The sequence below is a fragment of the Mustelus asterias genome, chromosome 9 (genome assembly GCF_964213995.1).
Source record: "Mustelus asterias chromosome 9, sMusAst1.hap1.1, whole genome shotgun sequence".
Classification (NCBI taxonomy): domain Eukaryota; kingdom Metazoa; phylum Chordata; class Chondrichthyes; order Carcharhiniformes; family Triakidae; genus Mustelus; species Mustelus asterias.
Window position 1 is genome coordinate 51097949 of NC_135809.1, and position 25627 is coordinate 51123575.

General features: G+C 41.4%; 1 protein-coding gene and 1 pseudogene across 2 annotated transcripts in view; both read right to left on the bottom strand.

Moving 5' to 3' along the window:
* Positions 1–13910: 13910 nt before the first annotated feature.
* Positions 13911–25627, bottom strand: part of LOC144498683 (zinc finger protein 800-like) — a 102050-nt gene continuing 90333 nt past the window's right edge. For both annotated transcript variants that reach the window (XM_078220163.1, XM_078220164.1), the window contains 2 exons: positions 21748–23481; positions 13911–20045 (listed from right to left, as the gene is read on the bottom strand). In XM_078220163.1, coding sequence (XP_078076289.1) covers positions 20032–20045; positions 21748–23481 — 1748 coding nt within the window. In that variant the 3' untranslated portion in view covers positions 13911–20031. The remainder of the gene's footprint in view (positions 20046–21747; positions 23482–25627) is intronic.
* Positions 25030–25239, bottom strand: LOC144499304 (U2 spliceosomal RNA; annotated as a pseudogene).

Below are 25627 nucleotides of genomic sequence, written 5' to 3' on the forward strand. Positions count from 1 at the left end.
TTTACTTACACAAGCAATTCCCAAAGTCGGACCCAATGACAACCTCAAGGTTTCAGCTTTTTGCTGCAAGTAAGTTTTTTTTTATAAAACTTTATGGTGCCACTACTTTGACATCTTCTCCACACTGTGCCCTATTTCTAAGTTTTCCCACTTTACTATGTTACCAAGTCAAATTCTAGTAAAATTAGATACTAATACTATCTAGTTACTAAGCTAATAATCTTTAAATACCTTAGAGAAAGCATCTTAAATTAACTATCAGGATGTATACAGTAAGAAGTCTCACAACACCAGGTTAAAGTCCAACAGGTTTATTTGGAATCACGAGCTTTCGGAGCACTGCTCCTTCATCAGGTGCCCATTCCTAGTTGCCCCAAGAAGCTGGATTTCTCTTTGAATTTCTGGATGTAGCAGTTTGACAGAACCACAGAATCCCTGCAGTGCAGAAGGAGGCCATTCAGCCCATCAAGTCTGCACCAACTGTTCAACAGAGCATCTTACCGAATCCTTGGCGCTGTGAGGCAACAGTGCTAACCACTGCGCCACCATGTCATGATAAAGCTGAATCGCTTGTTAGGACATGTCAGAGCTGTGGGGGACTGGAGTCACAGATGCAGACCTGGGAAGTGCAATAATCTTCAATCCTTAAAGTCCGCTTGTGAAATAGTTGGGTTTTTTCAAACAATCGGAAAGTTTCATCATCACTTTTTTGAAAAGATGAATTGATATCAAACTTCCACACCGGGATTGCAACTCACAGAAAAACATTATTTCAGGCATTGAAGTTTTGAGGAGGGAACCCACCAATTCCTTGGTGGCATGGTGACACAGTGGTTAGCATTGCTGCCTCACAGCACCAGGGACCCGGGTTCAATCCCAGCCTTGGGTGACTGTGTGAAGTTTATACATTCTCCCGGGTGGGCACAGCTGGCAAGGTGGATGCTCCAGTTTCCTCCCACAGGCTAAAGATGTGCAGGTTAAGAGGATTGGCCTCCTAGGTTGTCCTTAAGTGTAGGTTAGGGTGATTAGTGAGGTAAATACGTGAGGTTACAGGGATAAGGCCTGGGTAAGATGCTCCTTCGGAGAGTCGGTACAGACTCAATGTGCCGGAATGCCTCTTTCTGCAGTGTAGGGATTCTATGATATCAAGAAAAAAGACAACCTCCTCAATTTTTAAGATAAACATGAGGATTTTAGAAATATAATCAATCCGAAGCAGCAACAATGACATATTCTGAGACAATACACAGCACAGATGATTCAGGGCAGTTCTTGGTGGTAATTAATGTTGCAAAGTCTAAATTAGTTAACTTGTGGACTGCTTGCCTAACATCCAGTTGCCAAACCTCCAGTACTGATTGAGCAGAAATCTCTTTCAATTTAATGTTGGGAAGAAAGTATAAATTCTGTTCCCTAGCCAATGACTCCATTCCTCTCCCTACGAGCTGTTTGAGGCCAGACCTAACTTTTCACAATCCCAGAAGACCTTCTGACCACATCTCCACTTATCAGGAAGGCCACCTACTTCCACTGTCATCACATTGCCCAGTTCAATTCACAACAACTCAAACCCTTTGCCTAGCTCTAGGCTTGACCATTCTAATGTTCTCCCCTATTCGGGCCTATGTAAACCTGGTGTCACCCAAAATTTAGCTGCCAATGTCCTCATTCACACCAAGTCCCATTCACCCATCACCCGTTTGTGACTTACATTTGCTCACTGTTTTGCAACACCTCAATTTTAAAATTCTCATCCTTGTTTTCCAATTGCTCCGTGGCCTGCCTCTCTCAATCTCTAATCTGCTCCAGCCCCAAGACACCTGTGCTCCTCGAATTCTAACCTAAGCAGCCCGATTTTGATTGCTGCACCGCAGATGGTGGTGCTTTCAGCTGCCTGAGCCTATCACACAGATTCAGATCTAATCAACAGAATGTGGCAACAATCGATGACTATGAAGTCGATCTGTTAAAATGAGCAGCAGCTACATTTAGAAAACTGCAATGTTCAGCTGTTGACAATATCCAAATAAATTTGAATACACTGCTTTTAATCAAGACACTCAACTGGTGATAAAATACTGAGAGTTATTTGTTTATAGTGATTGCTTTAGAGTTTTAACGAGATTTTCCAGCTGAGAGCAGTAAAATGTGCCATCTAGTGATTTCCATTCTGCAATGCTCTAACACAGACTCTTGAAGCTTGTGTTTCCTTTTGGATGCTCTGGTTTCCTCCCACTGTCCAAAGATGTGCAGGTTAGGTGGATTGGCCTTGCTAAATTGCCCTGTTGTGTCCCAAGATGTGTAGGTTAGGGGAATTAATGAGCTAACTATGTGGGGTTATGGGGGTGGAGGAGGGGGTGCAGGGGCTCGGCTTGGGTAAGATGCTTTGTCCATGAGCCAGTACAGACTCGATGGGCCAAATGGCCTCCTTCTGCACCGTAGAGATTCTAAGATTCTATTAGGTTAGTTCGACTACACTGATCTCATCCCACACATTCAGGGGTTTAAGTCATTCGCAAGAAGGCATTTAGGCTAATTTAAAGTCGATTTTCAATAGTGCCAGGTTAATAAGTCGTTATTTAACACATCACAGAATTCCAGACATGTGAAAGGCCGTGTGTTACAGCATGAGGAAACAGACGCGACTGCCCAACTCGGACCCCTGCCGCCAACAGAGACTGTCAGCTCACAGGACTAAGCTGCAAATCCCTTGGGATGAAAAAAGGTACAATGGGTCATCCAGAGTAACCAGTATAACCTGTGCCAGAGAAAGTTTGATTCAACCTCAGTAACTGGGCATGCCAAAATACAGAAATCCAATGTAAAGTTTTTTGTTGAATTTGAGATTCCTGTGATACCTTTGAATAGAGAGAAGGAAGCCCAAAATCTTCAAAATCATCCAATTGGAGAAATCAGGAGTACAACTTCAGCAGTGCATCTGAGACAAATCCATAAATTGCAAGATAAAAACAAACGTAATGATCTTTTAAGGTGTAAGAATGTCACAGACGACAATCAAGAAATGTTCAGGCTCTGCTTCCCTGGATTTCCCCTCCCACAAATCAAGCTCATTAATAGATACATAATCTTCTAATATAATCACACGGCTACTCACCAGTGTTCACTTCCTTCAATTCCAGGTAAATAATGACCTTGAACATCTCAGTCAGGGTTAGGATTACATTTCAACACCAGAAAAATCTCCACACCTGATTGCAGAGGTTGCAGTACATTTCGTATACCTGTCACCATTCTTGCCTCTACCATCAAATCCTCCCACCCCCAAGTCTGCTCCGCATTGTCCTCATGAACACTGGCTCACCCGATCCTCTCTCAGTCCAGGTCTTTTTTGTTTAGTCCAAGATTAAAATTTTCCCATGGAGTGAAGGAACTCTGCAGATGTGCTGCCCAAGTACCTTTGTGCAAACTGCCTTTGTCCTTGATCTCTGTGATATACAATTGGTAGTATAACTTAGACCTGCTGGCTTGCCTCGCTCTTACACATCTTGCTCTGAGATCAGTAACAATCTACCTGCATCCTAAACCATCAACTTGCAGATTCATACCAGTGTTACCTGAAATAAATCCTAGATCTGTGGGTGGTATGGTGGCACAGCACTGCTGCCTCACAGCACCAGGGACTCAGGTTCGGTACCGACTTGGGTCACTGTGTGGAGTTTGCACGTTCTCCTCGTGTCTGCGTGGGTTTCCTTTGGGTGCTCCCATTTCCTCCCACAGTCCGAAAGACGTGCTGATTAGGTGCATTGGCCATGCTAAATTCTCCCTCTGAGTACCCAAACAGGTGCCAGAGTGTGGCGACTGGGGGATTTTCACAGTAACTTCATTGCAGTATTAATGTGACACTAATAAATAAATTTTTAAAATACTTTTAAAATATCCCCCCTTTTTTTTGGAACAAATTATTCTACAAATGGAGTTGGTCAAATAAGATGAAGAGAGTTTATTGGATTCTAGCCCCTGATAACAGCCCTGGAAGAGTTCAATGAAAACAAGGAAAATATAATAAATTTGCTATCATAATTCATATTCAGGGTTTTCATTTAAAAATTCACTATTCGACAATATTATTTTCAGCTGATAATTTAGGTTGTAAGCTTTTTTTAAAAACCTGCACAACATAATAACATTTTACTGTAACCATGTTAAAACACCGTGGCAAGGACATTTTTACCACCATATGTAGCTAAATAGTTAAGGGTATGTACATTTTAGAAGATTGCTGCTTAGGGTCTTCAGGTTTGGGTCAATAAAAATATACCATGCATATAAATCCACAATTAACATTTTTTACTTTTTTTACAGAGAAAACTATTGATAAGAGAGATCAATTTAAGAACCATAGTATCCTATATTTTGTCAGTAATATCATTTATCCATGCCCAGCAGAGAACAGCAGCACTAAAGTGAGCAACATGCAGATAGACCAAGCTGGTGATCTCATTCTGACAGGTCACAAAATGGTTACTTTGAGAAGTGGGAATATGCACCAAAAACAAGATACATATTTTAAGGTTGACTTTTAAATACATTCCTGTTTCGTGACGAGACAAGATAGTGGATTTCAGTACAAAACATTTTCTAGACAGACTCAACCACCAGGTAAACTTGAACTAAAATCACAAAACTTGGTCAGAAAGCATTGTCGCATGTTCAGTTTGACTGCTTGACTGACTACTGCAGTCAGATCCCTGGTCAATTTTGCTGTTAAATTCCCCTGGTCTATGGATTCAATATCAAATATAAAGCAATGATCTCTGTAATCATGGAGGAAGACTTTCAGATCAGAGGTATTGTCCCATCAGGATTACCGAATAAATTGTGAATGTTCTTGGATTATTCTTCTATGTACAGGAGACCTCCCCAAGTGTTTTGAGCTAAGGGGGAGAAGGCAGTGATAGCTGAACAGAAATAAAACAAGGGAGAGTGTGATGGGCTGGGGGTGCAGGAGTCAAAGATAGGAGAGTAGGGATCAAGACAGGCACTGTAGTCACAAAGCAGAGGCATCGTGACAGGGAATTCTAGGAGGCAAGGGCGTAGTGCCTGAAAGAGCAGGCTGCTAATGGTAGAGCATAGGAAACAAGGGATAGCCTGGCAATGGAGGAGTGGTGGCTGTGTGGAGTGTGTGGCTGGAGCAAGTGGGCTGGGGTAACCCTATCTTGAAGTGAAGAGCAGTCTCCTGCATTTTTAGAAACATAGAAAATAGAAGCAGGAGTAGGCCATTCGACCCTACGAGCCTGCTCCACCTTTCATTTTGATCATGGCTGATCATCGAATTCAATATTCTGAACCCTCTTCCCCCCATATCCCTTGATCCCTTCAGCCCCAAGAGCTATATCTAATTTCTTCTTGAAATCAGACAACATTTTGGCCTCAACTACATTCTGTGGTAGTGAATTCCACACATTCATCACCTACTGGGTGAAGGAATTTCTCCTCACCTCAGTTCTAAAAGATTTAACCCTTATCCTCAAACTATATAAAAATCTGAATTTTTCCTTCAAGGAGACATTATTTACAAGTCAGTTAAAATCTATTAAAGTATTCTTACAAAGGATACAGAGACAGGTATGTGTTTAAAATGGAGGTGTCCAGTGTAGAAAACAGAGAAAGACAGCAGGCCCAATGAGATTTCACTACCTGTTTTATATTTGAGTGTGGACGCCTCTGTGACTGGGGTAAGTTGCTAATGTGACCATTTAATACTCTAAATTATCTCAAAATTGCTAAGTATTAAAAAATCTTTCTATAAATCTCTAGGAACCATTTGATATCTAAACTAATTAAACTGTTACCAATGTTCAATTCTTTCCCTTCAATGTTCTCTCTACTTCCTCCCCATAAGGTAGAAGTCAATGTCCACTCTTCATTCAAGTGGACGTTACTCAGTGAGCGTTTGTAAACTAGCTAATAGTGAAGACATTGCAGTAAAGCCTTATCCTCAATTACTATCTACACAAACACTACCAGGGGGATGACTGTATAACAATCAGCAGCTGAAACCCTGCTCAATTTACACCTGCTCAATCCACAGTGACCATAACCTATGTTAATATCAACTGCTTCAGCTAGGACAAGCCATTCAAACCAAATACGCCATTATACTTTGAAGCACTCTCTTATCAATTTAACTCAATAACTTGTAACAAAACAATAAAAATGCCACACATTCATTGCCAGAATCATGGTCATCTGTGCGAAAATACAGTTCCCATCTGAACATCTCTCCCTCAATGTCAACAAAACGAAGGGGATAGTCATCGACTTCAGAAAGCATGGTGGAAGACATGCCCCTGTCTACATCAATGGGGACGAAGTATACATGGCCGATAGCTTCAAGTTTTTAATTGTCCAGATCACCAACAACCTGTCCTAGTCCCTCCATGCAGATGCTATAGTTAAGAAAGCCCACCAATGCCTCTACTTTCTCAGGAGACTAAGGAAATTTGGCATGTCCATTACAACTCTCACCAACTTCTATAGATGCACCATAGAAAGCATTCTTTCTGGTTGTATCACAGCTTGGTATAGCTCCTGCTCTGTCCAAGACCGCAATAAACTACAAAGGGTCATGAAGCCCAGTCCATCACTCAAACCAGCCTCCCATTCATTGACTCTGTCTACACTTCCCGGTGCCTCGGAAAAGCAGCCAACATAATCAAGGACCCCACACACCCCGGACGTTCTCTCTTCCACCTTCTTCCAAAAGATACAAAAATTTGAGGACATGTACCAACCGACTCAAAAACAGCTTCTTCCCTGCAGCCATCAGACTTTTGAATGGACCTACCTCACATTAAGTTGATCTTTCTCTACACCCTGGCTATGACTGTCACGTTACATTCTGCATCCTCTCCTTTCCTTCTGTATGTACCGTATGCTTTGTCTGTATAGCACGCAAGAAACAATATTTTTCACTGTATACTAATACATGTGACGACAATAAATCAAATCAAATCAGATCAAAACTTAATCTTTATATCGAGCTTACCATTTGAATTATTTAACTATTGTGATATAAATGAATTACTTAATGGATTCAATCTATACCAGGCAAGCCAATATGGGAAATCTGATTTCAGGATAAAATTAAACTATTTTCATGAAAGGACTTTAAAATCTCTGGATTTACAGTGGAGGTTTCATACCCCACCTTCGTTGAATCTACTGCACCTCCCCCCCCCCCCCCACCTCCTCCCCGCTGGTTTTGTGCTTTGGTACATTGAATATTAGTAAACCATTTACCCTGTGGCTCATAGATACCTTTTATTTTATTATATTTTAACATGGAGAAGTGGCTTACATAATGCATTTGTGTAGCTCAATATTTTTACAAACTAACCTCTAGGGTATTGGGTTCCGAGCACCAACCACCAGCCAGCCGCTGAAACGGACAGTGACCAGCAGTAGGATGAATGTGGCAGTAATAAAAACAAACAATGTTGGAAAGGTTCAGCAGGTCTGGCAGCATCTGTGGAGTGAGAAAAACCAAACTAATGGCTGTGATTCACCCATTGTGAGCCGCACATTTACTGTCGGGTTGCGGTGCGAGATGTGCATCTCCGGCTTTGAACAGGGATTTGTGCACACGCCAGGAACACATGCATCTTCCAGAGCCGACAAACAGTCGCCGGTCAGACCATGCTGGAAACCGGCGGAAAGGCAGGTAAGTCATTTAAGTCTTTTTTGCATGTATTTGAAATATGTTTGTTAGCTCATTATCGGGACCTTTGAGGTCAGGTCCCAATTGAATCTCCCACCGCGCCAGGAGTAGGTTATTCCGGCGGGGTTCAGACTAGCTCCCCATGTTTGGGGAACTAGCGGGAGACCCTGCCGGAATGAAGGGGGGACAATCGGGGGCCCCCAGAGAGTTGAGCAGTGGAGGGGGTGGTGCCCCCTGGACATGGGCACTCTGGCAATGCCAGCCTGTGCCCCCTGGCACTGCCCAATGAGCAAAGTGCTCATGCCCAGGGGGCACCTTGGCACTGCCCATTGGGCATCAGGCAGTGCCAAGGGGCAGGGCCTATTGTGGGCAGTGCCTATTGTGGGTGTGGCCTTGGGGTGATTGGTGGGGATGGTGGGTCCCACTGCCACTCTGCAGATAGGATCGGTCTGGAATGGAGGGAGGGCAGCGATTGGGGCGGCTAGGGGGGTGGTCTGTCAGGGGGAGGGGGGCTGCCTCCAGGGGGATCAGCGGGGGGGGGTAGGGGGGTCTGCTGGGGTGAGGGGGGTGGGGGGAATCACCACTGCTGGAGAGAGTGGGCTGTACATCTGGGCGCTCTGGGGTGAGGGGGGTGTCAGGGCTGGCCTGGGAATTGCTGTGGGGGCCGTGATCGGGCCATTGGGGGGGCTGGAGAGGCAGCACTGCAGGGGTCCCGGGATGGCCAGCGATTGGGTTGGCCAGCAAACAGGGAGTCTGACAGATCGGGGCCACTGTGCATGCGTAGAGTTCCAGAACTGTCAGACTCCAGGTTTTTTATGAGATTCACAACTGGGCCCTCTGCAGTGCACAGAGTGCAGGGGTTGGGGTGAGAAACTGAACTGACCGAACAGTTGGGATTTAGAACTGTTTTCCCGCCAATTCGGCGCTTTTGGGAGAATCGTGGCCAATGTTTCGGATCCGTATTGATTCTTCTTCAGAGCTTCCAGACTTTTCCAGCACTTTGTTTTCTTTATTTCTGATTTCCAGCATCAGTTATTTTGCTTTTATTTGAGTGTGACAGATGTCGTATCGGGGTATTTTGTTAATTTCTTGGATTTTTGTGTTTATGAACTAAAGGTAATAATTGTGAACAACAGGCTTTTGGAACTGCCAGGAATCTTTATTTGTAGAATCAGAACATTACAGTACAGCAACATGTAATTTGGCCTGTCCTATAGTTTTATATTTCTTTAACGTTGGCCCTCCGAAGCGCTGTTCAAAAGACGAGTTAAATTTGGACGGTGTATGTTCTGGAAAATAATCCAAGTGATCTTAAACAAAGTTATAGTTGGAAAGCATATGTAGAATTCCACAACGCCTAGTTTTAACGTACCACGCGCACCTCCTCATATGATTTAATCTCTTGGTAAAATCCTATCCTTCTAGTCATCCCTTCATCAGGGATTCTGATTATAATCTAAATATGCTGCCTGAAAGGATGGTGGAAGCAGATTCAATAGTGACCTGCGAAAGGGAATTGGATGGGGATAAAGGTGTTAGTGCTGTGGGGAAAGAGTAGGTGGGTGCAAACTACATAGTTCTATGAAGGAACAGGCAGAAGCATGATGGGCCGAAAGGCCTCCATTTGCACTATCATTTGTGCTGGGAAGATGGATCTTTTTTAACACGTATGTGTTGCTTGCAAAGCATTTTCAGATGCAGTAATATAACTGCGCAGAACTCTGTCTAACCTGTTCGCTTATAAATCAATTTAGTGGCTTATTTAATCTGACTCAAACTATATTGATTTATGCAACTGTACAAGATACTGGTGAGACCGCATCTGGAGCAGTGTGTAGCTTTTGGTCCCCTTATTTAAGATATTTCATTGGAGACTGTTCAGAGAATGTTCACCAGAATGATTCCCGTATGGAGGGATTGTCTTATGAGGAAACGTTAAACGGGTTGGGACTCTACTCATTGGAATTTAAAAGAATGAAAGGTGATCTTATTGAAACATATAGGATTCTTAAGAGGTTTGACTGGGTAAATGTTGAGAGGATGTTTCCCCTTATGGGAGAGTCTGGGACCAGAGGGCATAGTCTCAGAATAAAGAGAGACCAATTTAAGACTGATGAGGAAGAATTTCTTCTGATTGTTGTGAATCTTTGGAACTCCTTGTCACAGATAGCGGTGGGAGCAGAATTATAGTGTATATTTAATGCTGTGATAGATAGATTTTTGATCAGCAAGGGAATCAAGTGTTACAGGGAAAGGGTAAAAAGTGGACATGAGGGATGTTGGATCAGCCATGATCCTACTGAATGACGGAGCAGGCTTGAGGGGCCGAATGGCCTGATCCTATTTCTTATGATCTTGTGTTTGAGAAAAGACAACAACGTATGGTTTCAATACCAAGTCTCGATTTTATTTTCAAGAATTTTTCTCCTGATTCATGAGATGATGTGGTTGGCATTACCCCAGTGCCAACCAGAACTAGTGAACATGTTTTAAAAGATCAAAATCTTTTTAAAATTTTTTTTGGTAAAGTGGGCTGGGAGACTTTGTTGATCTCATCACTGCGCTACAAGTGAGTACTTTCATTCGTTGCGGTATTTTGGAATAATGTCACTGCTTTAGTGTCCCGGGATGCATAGGTTAGTGGGTAAATATGCAGGGATTTGTGGATAGGCCTGGGTGGGATTGTGGTTGGTGCAGACTCGATGGGCCGAATGGCCTCTTTCTGCACTGTAGGATTCTATGATCCTAATTGGGTTTCAAATGTTCAGTATTAACAAGCCATTGTACCGATTACCAAGCACTAACAGAAAAACGGCTTTAAATTTTCTGGCACTATTGAGTGAGGCGGCTTTAAGGATGTTCAGCAAATTTGTCCTCATTTTCTAGGCTTCAATTGAGGTAAGTGATGGGTGGGAGTAGGAGGAGAGAGGACTTCCTTCTGAGGGATGGTTATAATGGTTGGGGCTATTGAGGAGTAAAAATCCCATTATTTTTTTGATTGCGTAAGCCTCCTATCGACATCTACAATACATCAAATTCACTGCCTTCATTTTTGTCAAACAGCATTTGTCCCAACAGAACACTAGTCACATTGATTTTTGCTAAGAATGCATAAAGCTACTCAAGACTCTGATGTTATAAGCACGTACAAATCTAAACTGATGAGATCCAGAGATCCATTTTCTTCTCTCGAAGTGAAAGCTCTTTAAAACTTAACACGTCTGCTAGTTCTTGACGGTTAGATTTTGTTGCATGTTCTCCAGGGAGTCTACCTGAGAAGAATCAAGTGAACTCATTAAGCAGCATGGGAAAGCCAATTGCTATGTGGAACTGATAAGTTGCACTGGGGCTATGGTGATGCTTCTGGCTCGGAGGTCCATTCGGTATATATTTTAGATAATGCCAGTAGAAATTCTAACAAGCTGACTTAAATTGTCAATTACTTACCTGTTGTGCAAATGTACCATCATATTAGTCTCAACCTTGTCACAAGGATGTGCTTTTCGAAGATGTGATTTGATTTTTTTTTTACTGGTCGGATTTTAAAAACTGGAACCCTAGGCACAGGCTGAGCTGCTACAACCACACAATTTCACATTCTACATATCATAGAATGTACAGTGCAGAAGGAAGCCATTCGGCCCATCGAGTCTGCACCGACAACAATCCCACCCAGGCCCCATCCCCGTAATCCCACATATTTATCCCACTAATCTCTCTAACCTATGCATCCTGGGACACCAAAGGACAATTTAGCATGGCCAATCTGGACTGTGGGAGAAAATCCATCTAGACACGGGGAGAATGTGCAAACTCCAGTCACCGAAGGACAGAATTGAACCCTGGTGCTGTGAGGCAGTAGTGTTAACCACTATGCCACCGTGCTGTCCCAGCTAACGGCAAAGAACAGCTAAGCTAAATGGTCTCAATGTTAAACCACCATATCAAGACCAATCAAGGTACAGCTAACCATAAATTCAATTTCTTTGATGGGGTCGGTTTAACTTAGTTGGCTAGACAGTTGGTTAGTGATGCAGAGTGAAGCCATCAGCATGGGTTCAATGCCTGTACCGGTTGAGGTTATTTATGAAGGCCTCACCCCTTCAACCGTGCCTGAGGTGTGGTGATCCTCAGGTTAAATCACCACCACTCAGCTCTCCCCCTCAAAGGGGAAAGCAGCCTATGATCATCTGTGAGTATGGCAACTTCACCTTCTTTCATGAACTGTAAAATCCTTAAGCTATTCCATTTACTCTGCCACCTGCACTGGACTCAGATGAGTGTGCGTGCACGAAATGTGGTACTTTATTAGCCACTCAGGAACAGTTCCAAAAAAGGTACTGTCCTTTGTTTAACCCAAGAAAGCCAAGCTAGATAATTCTCCACAACCTCCCCATTTAAATATTGGGGCACTTTCAGAATTGAAAAAGCATATTCTCTCAATTCTTAAAATAAATCCTTTTACAAACAAGGGAAAATACAGGAGTCATTTACCCTCCCTCCACTCACCTGGTCGTAACACCATATTATCCTGTTCCACCACCTTTATTTACCAGCTGAGGGCAATGGAGGTGGTGTTGGAGGAAGTTGCTTCATTCCACTATTATCTATCAAACTAGCCAGTGAATCTCTAGCAACAGCTTTGCTCCTTCCATGTCATTACCTTCAGACCTTGAGATATTCATGCCCTACATCATCTGCAGAAATGGGGGTCAGTTTCCAAATTTACAGACATTCAACTTGACCTTTCCCTTAGTTAGCCACAGCCTCTGTTCAGTCAAGCGGTGTAGATCTGACATCCAATTTTAGATTAATCATAAATCAATTCAACGGAAAATGTGCAGATTGTTTTGAGGGCAGCTGAACCACTCTATTCTGCCAGATGAAAATCTTCCCCCAATATTTGAGTTTGATTGAGAGTAAATGAGTAACTTGAGTAATTCAAGAAATTACAGATCAATTAGTTTAACATTGGTGGTAGGGAATGTTTGGGATTCCTTAATTGCGTATATTACTACATATCCAGGAAACGAGAACATAATACAAAGCAAAGCGCTAAGGTGGATTTCAGAAAGGAAGATTTTGCTTGACAGACCCAAGTTCTTTAGAATTGGTGAACGGGAGAAATATCATAAATGTGCTTTGTAGTGGCATTTGGAAAGCATTTGACAAAACAGCAATAGGAGACACTGGGGAATTTAACAGGTATGGAATTAAAAGTTGTAAATTGGATTAAATCAGATTTTTGAAATGAACTTTTACGATATTAGTGTCACTGACAAGGCTGTTTAATTGCCCAGCTGTGGTTGCCTGGAGCATTGCTGAGTAGCTCTTTGATACAACCAGGCTATTGGAAATTCAGAACACTTAAGCATCTTGGTGTGGGACTAGAGACACCCAAAGATCAGACTGGGTAAGGAGATTTTTCAAAATGGAATGCCAATTCTCAAACTTCTGTGGTGAAATTTAAACTTATGCTTTCTGGATTATTTGTCCAGCAACAGAACCATAACAAATTTTAGATCATAAGTGAGGAAACAGTGAAAGCCAGGGGCAGCTTTTGAGTGGTTGGAAGTGGATAGCTGTATCCTACAGGAATTTTTCTCAGTTCACTTCTTTCATTCTTACAGCAACAATTTGAATATAGGGACAGGGGGATTGATGTTCAAGACAAAACAATATGATGCTCAAACATGAAAAGGCCAAGGAAATAGACGAATCTTCAGTTGCAATTTTTGAGGACTACTTTCCAATGATGTTGATAGATAGTTCTTCTGATCCCTTTGTGGAAATATGAAAACTCAATATAATGGGGGTTTTGAGGGGAGAAAAGTAAATGCCATCTAATACAATTAGGTCTTCAGTTTAAAGTCCAAAACATTCTTCATCTGTAAAGTTTATTTATTAGTGTCACAAGTTAGGCTTACATTAAGACTGCAATGAAGTTACTGTGAAATTCCCCCAGTCGCAACACTCTGGCGCCTGTTCAGGTCAATGCACCCAACTAGCACGTCTTTCAGACTGTGGGAGGAAATCAGAGCACCCGGAGGAAACCCACGCAGACACGAGGAGAACGTGCAAACTCCACACAGTGACCCAAGCCAGGAATCGAACCCGGGTCCCTGACACTGTGAGGCAGCAGTGCTAACCACTGTACCACGTACCTACAGAACAAAAATTAATTCTACAATCTATAACAAGAGAGACACCGTGCACAGAGCTTCAAGTTTGAATGGCTTTATTTACTGTTGTACCTAAATGTGGCTGTCAGTACAATATTCTATTGCTAGTCACTGCCACCCAGAGGAATTTTTAGGCAATTTTTCGTTCTACTTTTTGAAAAATCTTTAGGACAAACTGTCATAAGATATGATCACAGAGTAAAATGTGGTGGAAGAATTAAGTCAGGGATGGTATTTGCTTGCTCTGCAATGACAACTACTCCCGTTGCTGCACCAGCAGTTTCTTCATTCTGACTTCCTCAGTATACCTTCTGCTCCTATATAGTGCTCCAGAATAAAGTTCATCTACATTCAAGTTACCTATAGCAGCAAGTAATATTCAGTACAATTAAAAGCACATTCCTTCATATATACACACAACAAAGATTGTGAATTTCTAAAGACAAAATATCCAGAGAAAATTGCACACTAAATTGGATGTCTCTTCTTAAATGAGCAACATAACTGATGAATTCAATTTTTGTAAAACTATTTTCTTTCCTCCAATATTTTGGCACTAAAACGAGTCGCTTAAGCCCAGACAAACTGATTTATTTCGGCCATGTTTCCTGTTCTTACCCACATAGCAAACTGTGTTGCCACCTGTAACATCTTCTAAAACTTTTGACGAGTATGTTTTCAAACAAAGAGGTTGAGAACGGAGGACTTCTTGTAACTGAAACCAAAGGTTAATTGCCTCAGTGACTTGATCCATCCTTACTTGGTACCTCTCCTTGGAAATCAAACAGCTAAATAAATCTGCTCTGTAAGAAGGGGCATCAATCATGTTTAGAAGCATCGGTGATTCTGGTTCTGTAATCCTAAAATCAGGTTCTGCAGCTTACTTTGTTTGTTAAATGGCCTCACACGTATTCAGTGGCATTAGAGATTCTAGATCTCACAAAATTGTGAGACAGGATTACTTAAGTGACCTTGTAGCCTAAAGGTTTTAAGAGCTATTTGACAGTTAAAAAATCAATTCTTGGTTCCAATAGAATAGTTTGTATAAACTAAATATTTGATCTTTTTTTTGGAAGGGAAGAGAATGGACATATTTTCTTTTCATGTCATGTGTTTTGTTTTAGTTTTCTGCCCTCTTCTCCCCAAGGTGCCAACACCCCCTGGGGAAAGCCCTTTCTGGTACTTCTCCATAGAAGCCATTATTCACAAGTTACTGTCAAGCTATCAGACTGTAGCGGACATCACATCCAAGCCTGAACTTATTCTCACCCAGGGTCCACATAATTCTGCATAACAATCAACGGTAAGAAAGTGTCTGACTTTTCCACTCTAAAACAGTGCTGAAGCTAACTACAACATTCCTATGACAAACCTCAGGAGCAAATTTCTATATCACCCTGGCATAAGCAGGCCACCTGCTAGTTAATAATAGATTATCTGTGACCAAATTTAAGCTTGTGCTGCCATGTAACCAAGATAGCTTTGTGATTCTCCAACACTGGAAAAAAACGAGACACTGCTGAGGAAGCAAAACACTTTAAAATGGAAAAAACTGAGTGGAACACTTCAAAAACTTAGCTATGAAAGTAATCAACTATTGTCAGCTTTCTATTAAATAATGGTAACTTATCTAATTTCCTTGGAATAAGAGTTTATCAACATGCATGTGATCAGCTATAATGTTAGGTGGGTTGTTATAGATAAAATATCAAATGAAAAATGAGCTATTACGAAGCAGTATACCGTAATGGAATGAAATGACTGCTATTATTCATCCGACTCACAAATAGCTATGAGAAACAAATTTAACTTCAATAATTCACCTTCAACTAAATTTCCTTTAACACACTAGTTTAATATTGTCTTTGTGGCAACTAAATGCAACTGTTTCCTCAAAGATATAGTTTTGCTGAGACCTCCAATTGGAGCACATCACTTAAACTGTATAGTAGTTGCACCGCAAGTTATTCTCCCTGTAGAATAGTTGAAATGTAGAATTTTGTTTTGAGATCATTGGCGTTGAATAGCAGTCACTACATTTACTTAGTGCAAAGCTTTAGTAAGACTAATTTTGTGCTTCATTTTGGAAAATACCCATTTTGTTGTTACTGTAAGATATTATGATCATAACATACTTTTTAAGTTCACTAAACTTAATTTTAAAAAGTTGCAACTTAATACAACAAATCTAAGCACCACGCAACAGGATATCTACAGTGCTATATTGCCCAACAACTGCTCATTGCATTGCCAATGAAATTCAGAAGCAATTCAACAATTCTATCCTTATTCACATATAGCCAAAAACAAATGCATACTCTGAGCGCAAGTAAAAATTTATACAATAGTTAGAGTTGCACATGTTTAGCTGAAGGATCTTACTGCTAACTTTTGAAAAGGGTGGGTGGAAGGATGGTCATACATGGGTCAATATTCATATACCTAAAATATGTCCTACCCTTAACAGAATGACTATGGAAGTTGCTCAATTAAGACAAGACTTTTCCACCCCTTCATTGGTGTGGTGTAATTCCAGTTAAGGCAAGGTTAGTGATTGGTAAGTTGACAGATGGATCCAATTTAGATGGTTAGCCCAGTGTCATTCTCTGGCCTGGGAACACAAATACATTGTAGCAGTTGGGTCCTTACTGACATTAAAACAGTTCCGTTTTATAAAAACGCCTTAGAACTTCACAGTAAATATGATTTCGCAAAACTTGACAAAAACAATCAATTTGAGTGACTTCACACACACCTAGTGACACCACTTTCAGGAAGGTGATAAATTAATTTGTGGAAACTAGAAAGACATATCCTCTCTGTCCACTTTCGTACCTGTCAGTTTAGAAATTCAAGGGAACCACAGACAGAACCTTTGTAATTCAAAAAAGTGTGTGGGATAACACAGAGCTCTACATGGTTTCTCTTGATTTGTCAAAGGTCTTTGACTTCAGCAACTGCAAATCCCTTTGGAAAGTCCTCCGAGGACTTGGATGGATTACCATCCTGCAAGTCCTGCATATTAGAATGATAGCAATCATCCTTTGGATGGATTGGAGACCAATTCCTTTCATATCTGGACAAGCGTCAAGCAGGGCAATGTAATTGCCCGAACTCTCTTCATCATCTACCTCAACCTGGTCATGGAACTTATTCATGATCAACTCCACAAGCGATCATGAAGTTTTTCAACCTCAACAGGCTGAGAGGCAAGACTAAAGTGACTCTCCAATATATCCACAACTTACAATACGTTGACAACTTGACTGCATAGTTGTGGCCCACACTCCAAGCAACATTCAGACTACCTTCATCTTCTTCAACTCTGCACACAAAAGGGTTGTTATGGACCAATAATTCTCCTCCCTGTACAAGTATCTTTTATTCCTGTTACAGTTACTGATGGGGAGACTTTAGGAGTCCTTATAACAGTTCTCATGTCAACAGCTATCTTTTTCAGAAGGTCACCATCAAAGAAGAGATCCAGCACTCAATCAATTGCGCCAGCTCAGCCTTCCAAAAATTCAGGTCTTCAACAACAAACTTTTCCACCCTTCATTGGTGTGCTATAATGCCAGTAAAGGCAAGGTTAGCAATCAGTAGGTTAACAGATGGATCTAATTTAGATTGTTAGCCCGGTGTCACACTTTGGCCTTTGAATACGGGTGCACTGGAGCATTGGGTCTTTGTCAACATTAAAAATTACATTTGTATAGAAAAAAGCATCTGGGAACTTCACACTAGACAAGGTCTTGCACAACTCGGCAAAAAATCAATCTGAATGACTTCGCACTCTAGTCATACTACACAGCTGCATCAGTGAGAATGCAAAGCTGCTTCACAATGCAGAATGTGTGCTGTTGAATTTTAAGCAGGCTCCCACAGACAGATTCCTCCCATTTATTTCAAGTATCTGACTGAATTTAAGACCTCGTTGTGCCTCAATTTACTGAAAATTGGTAATGCAAAAATAAGTTATTTTACAATCAATATTCAATACTACAGTTTTTCAGAACTTGACAAATAAAAAGATAGAAGTTCAGATATTCACAGTAAGAGATTCTGTCATTTGCTGCAGGTGTGCATCGATTCCTATACATAACAGTCATCCTGTCACATTGATTTGAATGCTGACAAAAACAGCTGTTGCTTTCAATCCAACCTAGCCACCCAAAAACAAAGACTGCCCATCAACAAATGGGCTGAATGCAGAAGAAAACAATTTGTTGTTTTGCCAACAGTAATAACCACTATATTTCAAGACTAAACACCATTTGGTCATTTTTAAGATTGTTATGGACCAATAATTATAACCAATAAGGAAAACAATCAATTAAAGTACAATTTGCATCAAAAAAGTTAACAGATTAGAGAGTTGAGGGCAGTATATGGTGTTACAGTGTTTGCATATTCTTGCTTTTGCTCACTTTTGCAATAGAAATCTTTCAATTTTCTGAGGGCATCCCAAAATAAATTTACACTTTAACTGACTGTATTAGTCTTTTAAGCTGTACCAACACACATCTTTCTTTAAACTGGTTCCACAATTTAAAATACATAAACAAAGTAATGGTTAAAAAAACATTGTTCATCTTCTTAAATCTATTGTTTTCTCCTGTGCATGACTATCAAAACATCCATACTTTTAGTAAAAAAAATCAGTATGCTATGTAAGAATTAGACATAAATCACAAATTTTTCTTGCTATCAGAATAGAACTGTTATTGTTTCTAACATCCACTCTAAGCGTGGTGCAGTTAATGATATTTTCTCTCAATCTTTTTATAGATATGTAAAAGTCTTGGACGTGACTGTCACGCATGCAAAGATCTGCATCACACTTTTTAAAAAATATAAAAAGAAGAAAAGTCATTTTCTGCTGTTATTTTTGGCCTCAAATTGACCTCTGGAATGCACAGCAATTAAAACGTTTTGAAAAATTCTTTCATGGGAGCATCGCTGGCTAGGTCAGCGTTTATTGCCCATCCCTAACAGCCCTTGAGAAGGTGGTGAGCTGTCCTCTTAAACCACTGCAGTCATGTGCTGTATCTGTGCTGTTAGGGAAAGAGTTCTAGGATTTTGAGCCAGCAGGCAGTGTAGGAATGGTGATATCGTTTCAAATCAAGATGGTATGTGGTTTGGAAGGAAACTTGCAGATGGTGGTACTCCCATGCATCTGCTGCCCTTGCCCTTCTAAGTGGTAAAGGTCACAGGCTTGGAAGGTGTTGTCGAAGGACCTTAGTGAATTGCTGCATGCATCTTGTAGATGGTACGCACTGCTGCCACTGTGCGTCAGTGGTGGAGGGAATGAATGTTGAAGGTGGTGGATGGGGTGCCAATCAAGTGGGGTGCTCTGTCCTGGATGGTGTTGAGTTTGAGTATTGTTCGAACTGAACTCATGTAGAGAAATGGAGAGTATTCCATTCATCTCTGACTGTGCCTTGTAGATGGTTGAGAGACTTTGGGGATTCAGGTGGTGAGTTACTCTCCACAGAATTCCCAGCCTCTGACCTGCTGATGCAGCGACAGTATTTATATGGCGAGTCCAGTTCAATCATTGGTCTTTTTTCTGGTCAATATGTGAACTTAAAAGGGATGGGACAGGTTATGCAAAACTGAGTCTTTGCAGTAGAACAATGCAATGTGTCCTGCATGTTGTAGCGCTCCTTCCTGTTCCAAACAACGTTGCCCTGGCTTACACTGGGCACAGTAGATTGGCTAGGCATTAATAACAAATATACAACACTAGTAGCAGATTTTTAACTGTCATAATTTTTGATAACCTTGTTCTACTGTTCCCATACAAGATTTGGAGATTAGTTGTAATTTTTGTCGACTCTCATGAGTGCAGAGCACATTTCCACCAAAGTGTCAGAAAGAAACTTGTCGTTCAATATCTGTACAGCATAGTACATTTCTACTGGTTGCTGCACAGTCAGTCTGCAGTGTTGTACCATTTTACATTTGGTACATAAAAAGGGCCTTGGTAATTTGAACGCAATTATCTCTCCTTTTAAGTGTCATTTCACAGAATTGCTCCTAATTCATGTCCATGATACTTTGGTTTCCTGTTTTTCCACAGCTGGTATTTACTCAGATGACTGTGTCTTGGCCACAAAATTTAATCTTCACACGACAAGAATCTCAAAACGTCCATTTGTTAACCTGTTATCTGGAAGAATCTGGGAAAGAGGGGGATTTAAAAACAAAGACAAGTTTAATGCACTGATGTTTGTTGCAATGTTGGTTAAGTGGTGAAATTAACAATGTCAGATTGTTTAATCCTTTCAACCTTCACACTGTCAGCAATGAAGGCTTAATAAAAAAATGGTTTTCCTAACTTCTTTTTCAAATGCTGCATCTCTACTTTGTAAAATTATTTCCTGGCTATCTCACTTGCTATTGAGCCGGCAAATGCAACATTCATTTTAAATCATCACAGTAATTTTCTGATTATATGACCTCCACATTCATACTGAATCTTCTGTAATACAACTATTTTTCTCTGTCTAGTCTACTTACTTATCCAGGAAGATATCAAACAGGGAAGAATTCAACAATCCTTTTAGCTCGATAGAAAAGGTGGCTGACATCACCTTCGAATCGGTAACCAATAAATGTTGTCCTGTGAAGAATGGCTTAAGGAGTTTAAATTGGATAACTGGGCCTCAGCCTCTCTACGCCTGGCGAGGAGCAGAGCCAACCAACTTGGGATGCAAAAACCTAACAATATTTGTTGTTGATTTCACGCACTATTGAACCTTTCTTGAACTCTACACATCTCATTAAATTCCTCTCTCCTGGGTTTATTATTAGTGTCTCAAAATAGTTTAAATTACTGTGTCTATTGTTCTAATTCAATGATCTAGAAAGGATCATTGGCTTGTTGTTAAAGACAATTCAAAAGAGCATAGAAAGAGGAGCAAGAGTAGGACATTTGACCTCTTAAGCCTGAAATTTAATGCTGATCTTTTTACCTCACTACACCTTCCCACACTATGTCCACAGCCCTCGATTCCCTTCAAAAGTCCAAAACATACATCAATCTCTGACTTGAGTATACTCAACAAAAGCATCCTTAGTTCTATGCAAGAATTTACTTGCCAATGGATTAAAGTAAATAGGAAAACAAGAAAAAAAATGTCATTGTTAACACAAAAACTCTCTTTTAAATCTACAATACCAAAGCAAAACTAAGAGGCTAAGTTAAACCTATGTTTATGTTAAACCTATGTTTCCACAACGAACTACAAAAGGGCGTGAATGTAGCCCAATCCATCACGCAAAACAGCCTCCCATCCGTTGACTCAGTCTACACTTCCCGCTGCCTCGGCAAAGCAGCCAGCATAATTAAGGACCCCACACACCCCAAACATTCTCTCTTTCATCTTCTTCCTTTGGGAAAAAGATACAAAAGTCTGAGGTCACGTACCAACCGCCTCAAGAACAGCTTCTTTTCTGCTGCTGTCAGATTTCTGAATGGACTTACCTTGCATTAAGTTGATCTTTCTCTACACCCTAGCTATGACTGTAACACTACATTCTGCACTCTCTCGTTTCCTTCTCTACGAATGTTTTGTCTGTGTAGCACGCAAGAAACAATACTTTTCACTATATGTTAACATATGTGACAATAATAAATCAAATCAAATGTTACTGGGTTGGAAATTAATGACATTAGGTCAAAGGTCTGATGCAAATTTATTAAACACAGAGTAAAATCAGATGAAGCGCAAGACAAAATAGCATTTCACCCCACTGTTTGAGTTCCCGCTCGGATGAGCAAGGTTAAAATTGCCCCATCAGGGTTTAAAACTTTGAACTACAAGAAGTTTGGTTTTTAGTTTTTAAACCACAAAATGAAGGACATTACTGCATTCTTACCAAAGAGAAGGGCCTTGGATCGGGTGCTGCGGCCAACATTTTTATTTCCTTCCGGTGTCACAACTGCGTTTTTGTGCGTCTTCTTGTGATGCTCCAGGTATGTCTTTTTGGCAAATGCTTTTCCGCACTTAGTGCACTTGTGCAGCGAGAAGTGTTTGGTGAATTTTACTTCCATGCTAGGCTCTGGTCCATCAGTTTTCCTGCCAACCACAGCAGAGTATGGGAGAGAGGAGGTGGAAGTGCCATCGTGTTTCTTGGTGTGTTTTGCTTCATCTCTCTGGGGGCCTTTTCTCGGCACTCTGTTCAAGACAAATTCAATTGGTTTCTTCACTGCCCGGCTCTCTAGATTGGCGGCGATTTTGCCAAGGTAGCGGGTTGACTTCTTGTGCACCACCGTTATATGTCGGACCACATCCCTCTTGCGACGTGTCTCGTAGGTGCAAAGGGGGCACTTGTAGAACTTGACATAAATATTGTTGCCATCTGTGTGCAGCTCGATGTGCTTTGTCAGGTTCTGCTTGGAGGTGAACTGTCTCTTGCACAGCTTACAGTAAAGCTGCTTGAAGTCAAATCCCATCGAGAGCTTGGGCTTTCTGGGCTTGGGTTGGCCAGCTGCTGCAGTCAGACTTGAAGTCTTCGGGCTGTCATTCTCTTGCTTCACTTTGTTTTTCAGTATTGGAGTGACTTTGGTCTCACTCACTTGGCTTGAGCCTTTGGACTCGCTCTGAGGAGAGGGCTTGTTGGCAGGCAGTGAGGCCTCCGCATTGCCTGTGCAGTAGGCACTAGCTTCAGTCACTTCCAAGCAGCGTGCCACAGCTGTGCCCTGCTCCGGAGGCTTGGACAGACTCTCTCCCAGATTTATTTTGTGCACAATCAACATGTGGCGCTTCAGCATGACTTGTGAGCTGTACTTTCTCTTGCACAAAAGGCACTTGCATGCCGTCAGGTTGTACTCGGCCTTTGAGGAAGACTTGCGCCTGCGGGGTGGAGAAGCTACCAAATGCTCAGGGAATGACTCTTCCAAGCTGAGTGGCTGTCCAGGTTTGGTGGCTATATCGGGAGTGATGCAGTCCCTCCTCAGACCTCTGTGCACCTCATCGAAATGCCTACGCACATTTGCTTTTGTGGCAAAGAACTTGTGGCAGACGGGGCAGTTCCTGCCTACGGTGACCACGCCAATGCCCTTGGACCGCCTTCTGGTGTTAGAGAGGGGGGACTGGTGCCCCACACGGTTCTTGGTTTCAATGTACTTCTTCAGCTCTTCCATCCTCTTCTTATGCACTTTTCTAATGTGCCGACGCACACTACGCCGGGAATTGAACGTTTTTGCACAAAGGCAGCAGACCAAGTGGGGAGCAAGACTGGAACCATTGGAGATCTCCATCTCTGGAAGGAGGGGTTCTGGGCTATGTTCTAATTTTTGTGCTTCTACTTCTTTCTTTACAAACTCTGAAGAGGCTGATCCTGCGTGATCCAACTCTTCCACTGGTTCAACCTCAGGAATCTTTTCAATGTCTGTCTCTTGCATTGGCAATGGGCTGGAGGTTTGTGGACTGTATGTCTCTACATTGATGACTGTTTCATCGACTCTAGTTACATGTTGATACACTGCATTCTGGTTTGTTTCAATTGGTTCTAGTTTGATTATGTAGTCTTGCTTATCAACCCGAGGATAAATTGCTTCCAGAAGTTCCCGTATAGTGCGACTCTGTTTATCATTTGTATCTGGGAAATCTAAAGTGGTGAAAAGAGTTTACTTGTATGGGGTGCATAAAACAACAATCTAAAACATCTTAAAAGAAATTCAAAAGTTGAATTTACAAAACCAAATTAGAATTATTTTAGTGGAATGGTGCAGATTATTCAAAGAATTGAGTTGTAGCTTTAACATATCAACAAAGGTTACTGAGTTTCTATAGATTAATGAACATCTGTACATATACTAGCCAATCTGTCTCCATTTAAACTGAATACACTGACGCACAGTAACAGCAGTGCGTACTATCTACAAGGTGCACTGCACAAACTCACCAAGGCACTTTAGACACCATCTTCTAAACCCACAAACACTATCATCTAGAAGGAGAAGGCAGCAGACACATGGGAACATCACCACCTGCAAGTTCCCCTCCAAGCCATTATATCACCGTTCCTGCACTGTTGCCAGGTCAGAATCCTGGAACTCCCTCCCTCCGTGATGCAGGTACACTGTGGGTTTCCTGTGGCAACTTACCAAATGCTTTTTGGAAATTCAAATATGCTAAATCTACTGGTTCCCCTTTATCCACCAGACTTATTATATCCACAAAGAACTCTAATAAATTTGTGAAACAGGATTTTGTTTCACAAAACCATGCTGACTTTGTCTAATTGTATTATGATTGTGATATAATGATATGAAATATTATAAATGTTTAGTTACGAGACACAGTTTCTCAGTGGTTAGCACTGCTACCTCACAGGATCTTGAGGCCAACAGAGAATTCCATCCTGCGAGCCTCACCCGCCCAGATTCTGGGGTGGATGAGGCAGTAAAATTCTGGCCTTAGTATTAGGGGATTAGCAGAGTAATTACGTGGGATTGTGGAGATCCTGGGTGGGATTATTATCTGTGCAGGTTCAATGGGCTGAATGGCCTAATTCTGCACTGTAGGGATTCTACGATTCTACTATCCCCTGAATAGCGATTCCAGTAATTTCCCCGATAGCGTTAGGTTAACTGACCCATAGTCTCCTACTGTTAGTGTTCCTCCATTATTAAAATTGAGATGTTCCATTGACTTTTTCAAATCCAGAAACCTTTCCAGATTCCTATGGACTTTCAAAAGATTGAAACCAATGCTTCCACCATCTCTACAGCCACTTATTTTAAAACTGTAATAGGGCAAAAGGTCCAGGAGACTTGTCAACCTTTATTTCCATTAGTTTTCTTGGTGCTTCTTCTCCATTGATGCACTTGCATTTATTTGGCACCTGATCACAATCTCAGAAATGTGCCACAATCAGTGAATTATTTGTGAAGTAAACAGATAACTGATGTCCTTTCATGCCCTATTTTGGCAACATGCAAACCAAATTGCACAAAGCAACGTCCACAACATAAACACAATGAAGGACCTGTTAATCTTTTCTCTGGTGTTGTTGACTGAAGGAGAGATGTTTTTTTTAATACTTTTCCAATTCAATCAAATCAAATCCAATTCAGAGTCTCAACAAGTTGAGACATTTCAGATCCAGGCTGACAAGACAGGGCAAGTGACCAAACCACCCTGTCCTGGGCCCGATCTACATGAGCCAAGCTGATTGGAGAAGGGGGAGGTTCCTCCTCCAAGACTTGGGCTCATTTGCATCTTAGCCAAAAGGCCGAGATGCCGCTTTTAAAAATTGCTTCATATGAAATATATGAAGCTTCAATGTAACCTAATGACCTCAACCAAGTGCAGCATCCTTTCCATACTACACTTGATCTTAGCCAAAAGGCCGAGAAGAGATGTTTGGATACAATAGAATCCCTTGCACTTCTCTGAATAATGCATGGAATCTATAGCCTCAAACTGAACTGGCTACCAAAGCCTCAAGTAAATGTGTCATCTAAAAGAGAATACCCACTTGAAATGCAGCAGTCACTGCAGGATGAGAATCATGATGTGGAGTTGCCAGTGTTGGACTGGGGTAGGCACAGTAAGTTGTCTCACAAAACCAGGTTAAAGTCCAACAGGTTTATTTGGTAGCACGAGCTTTCAGAGCATTGCCCCTTCATCAGGTGAGATTAGTACAGAAGTGAGAGATTACCTTAGTTCATCAAGGTGTAGAATCAGTTTCAGTGAAGACAGGAAATAGCAACGGTAAGAGATCACTTGCGGGACTAGTTTACAGGTCC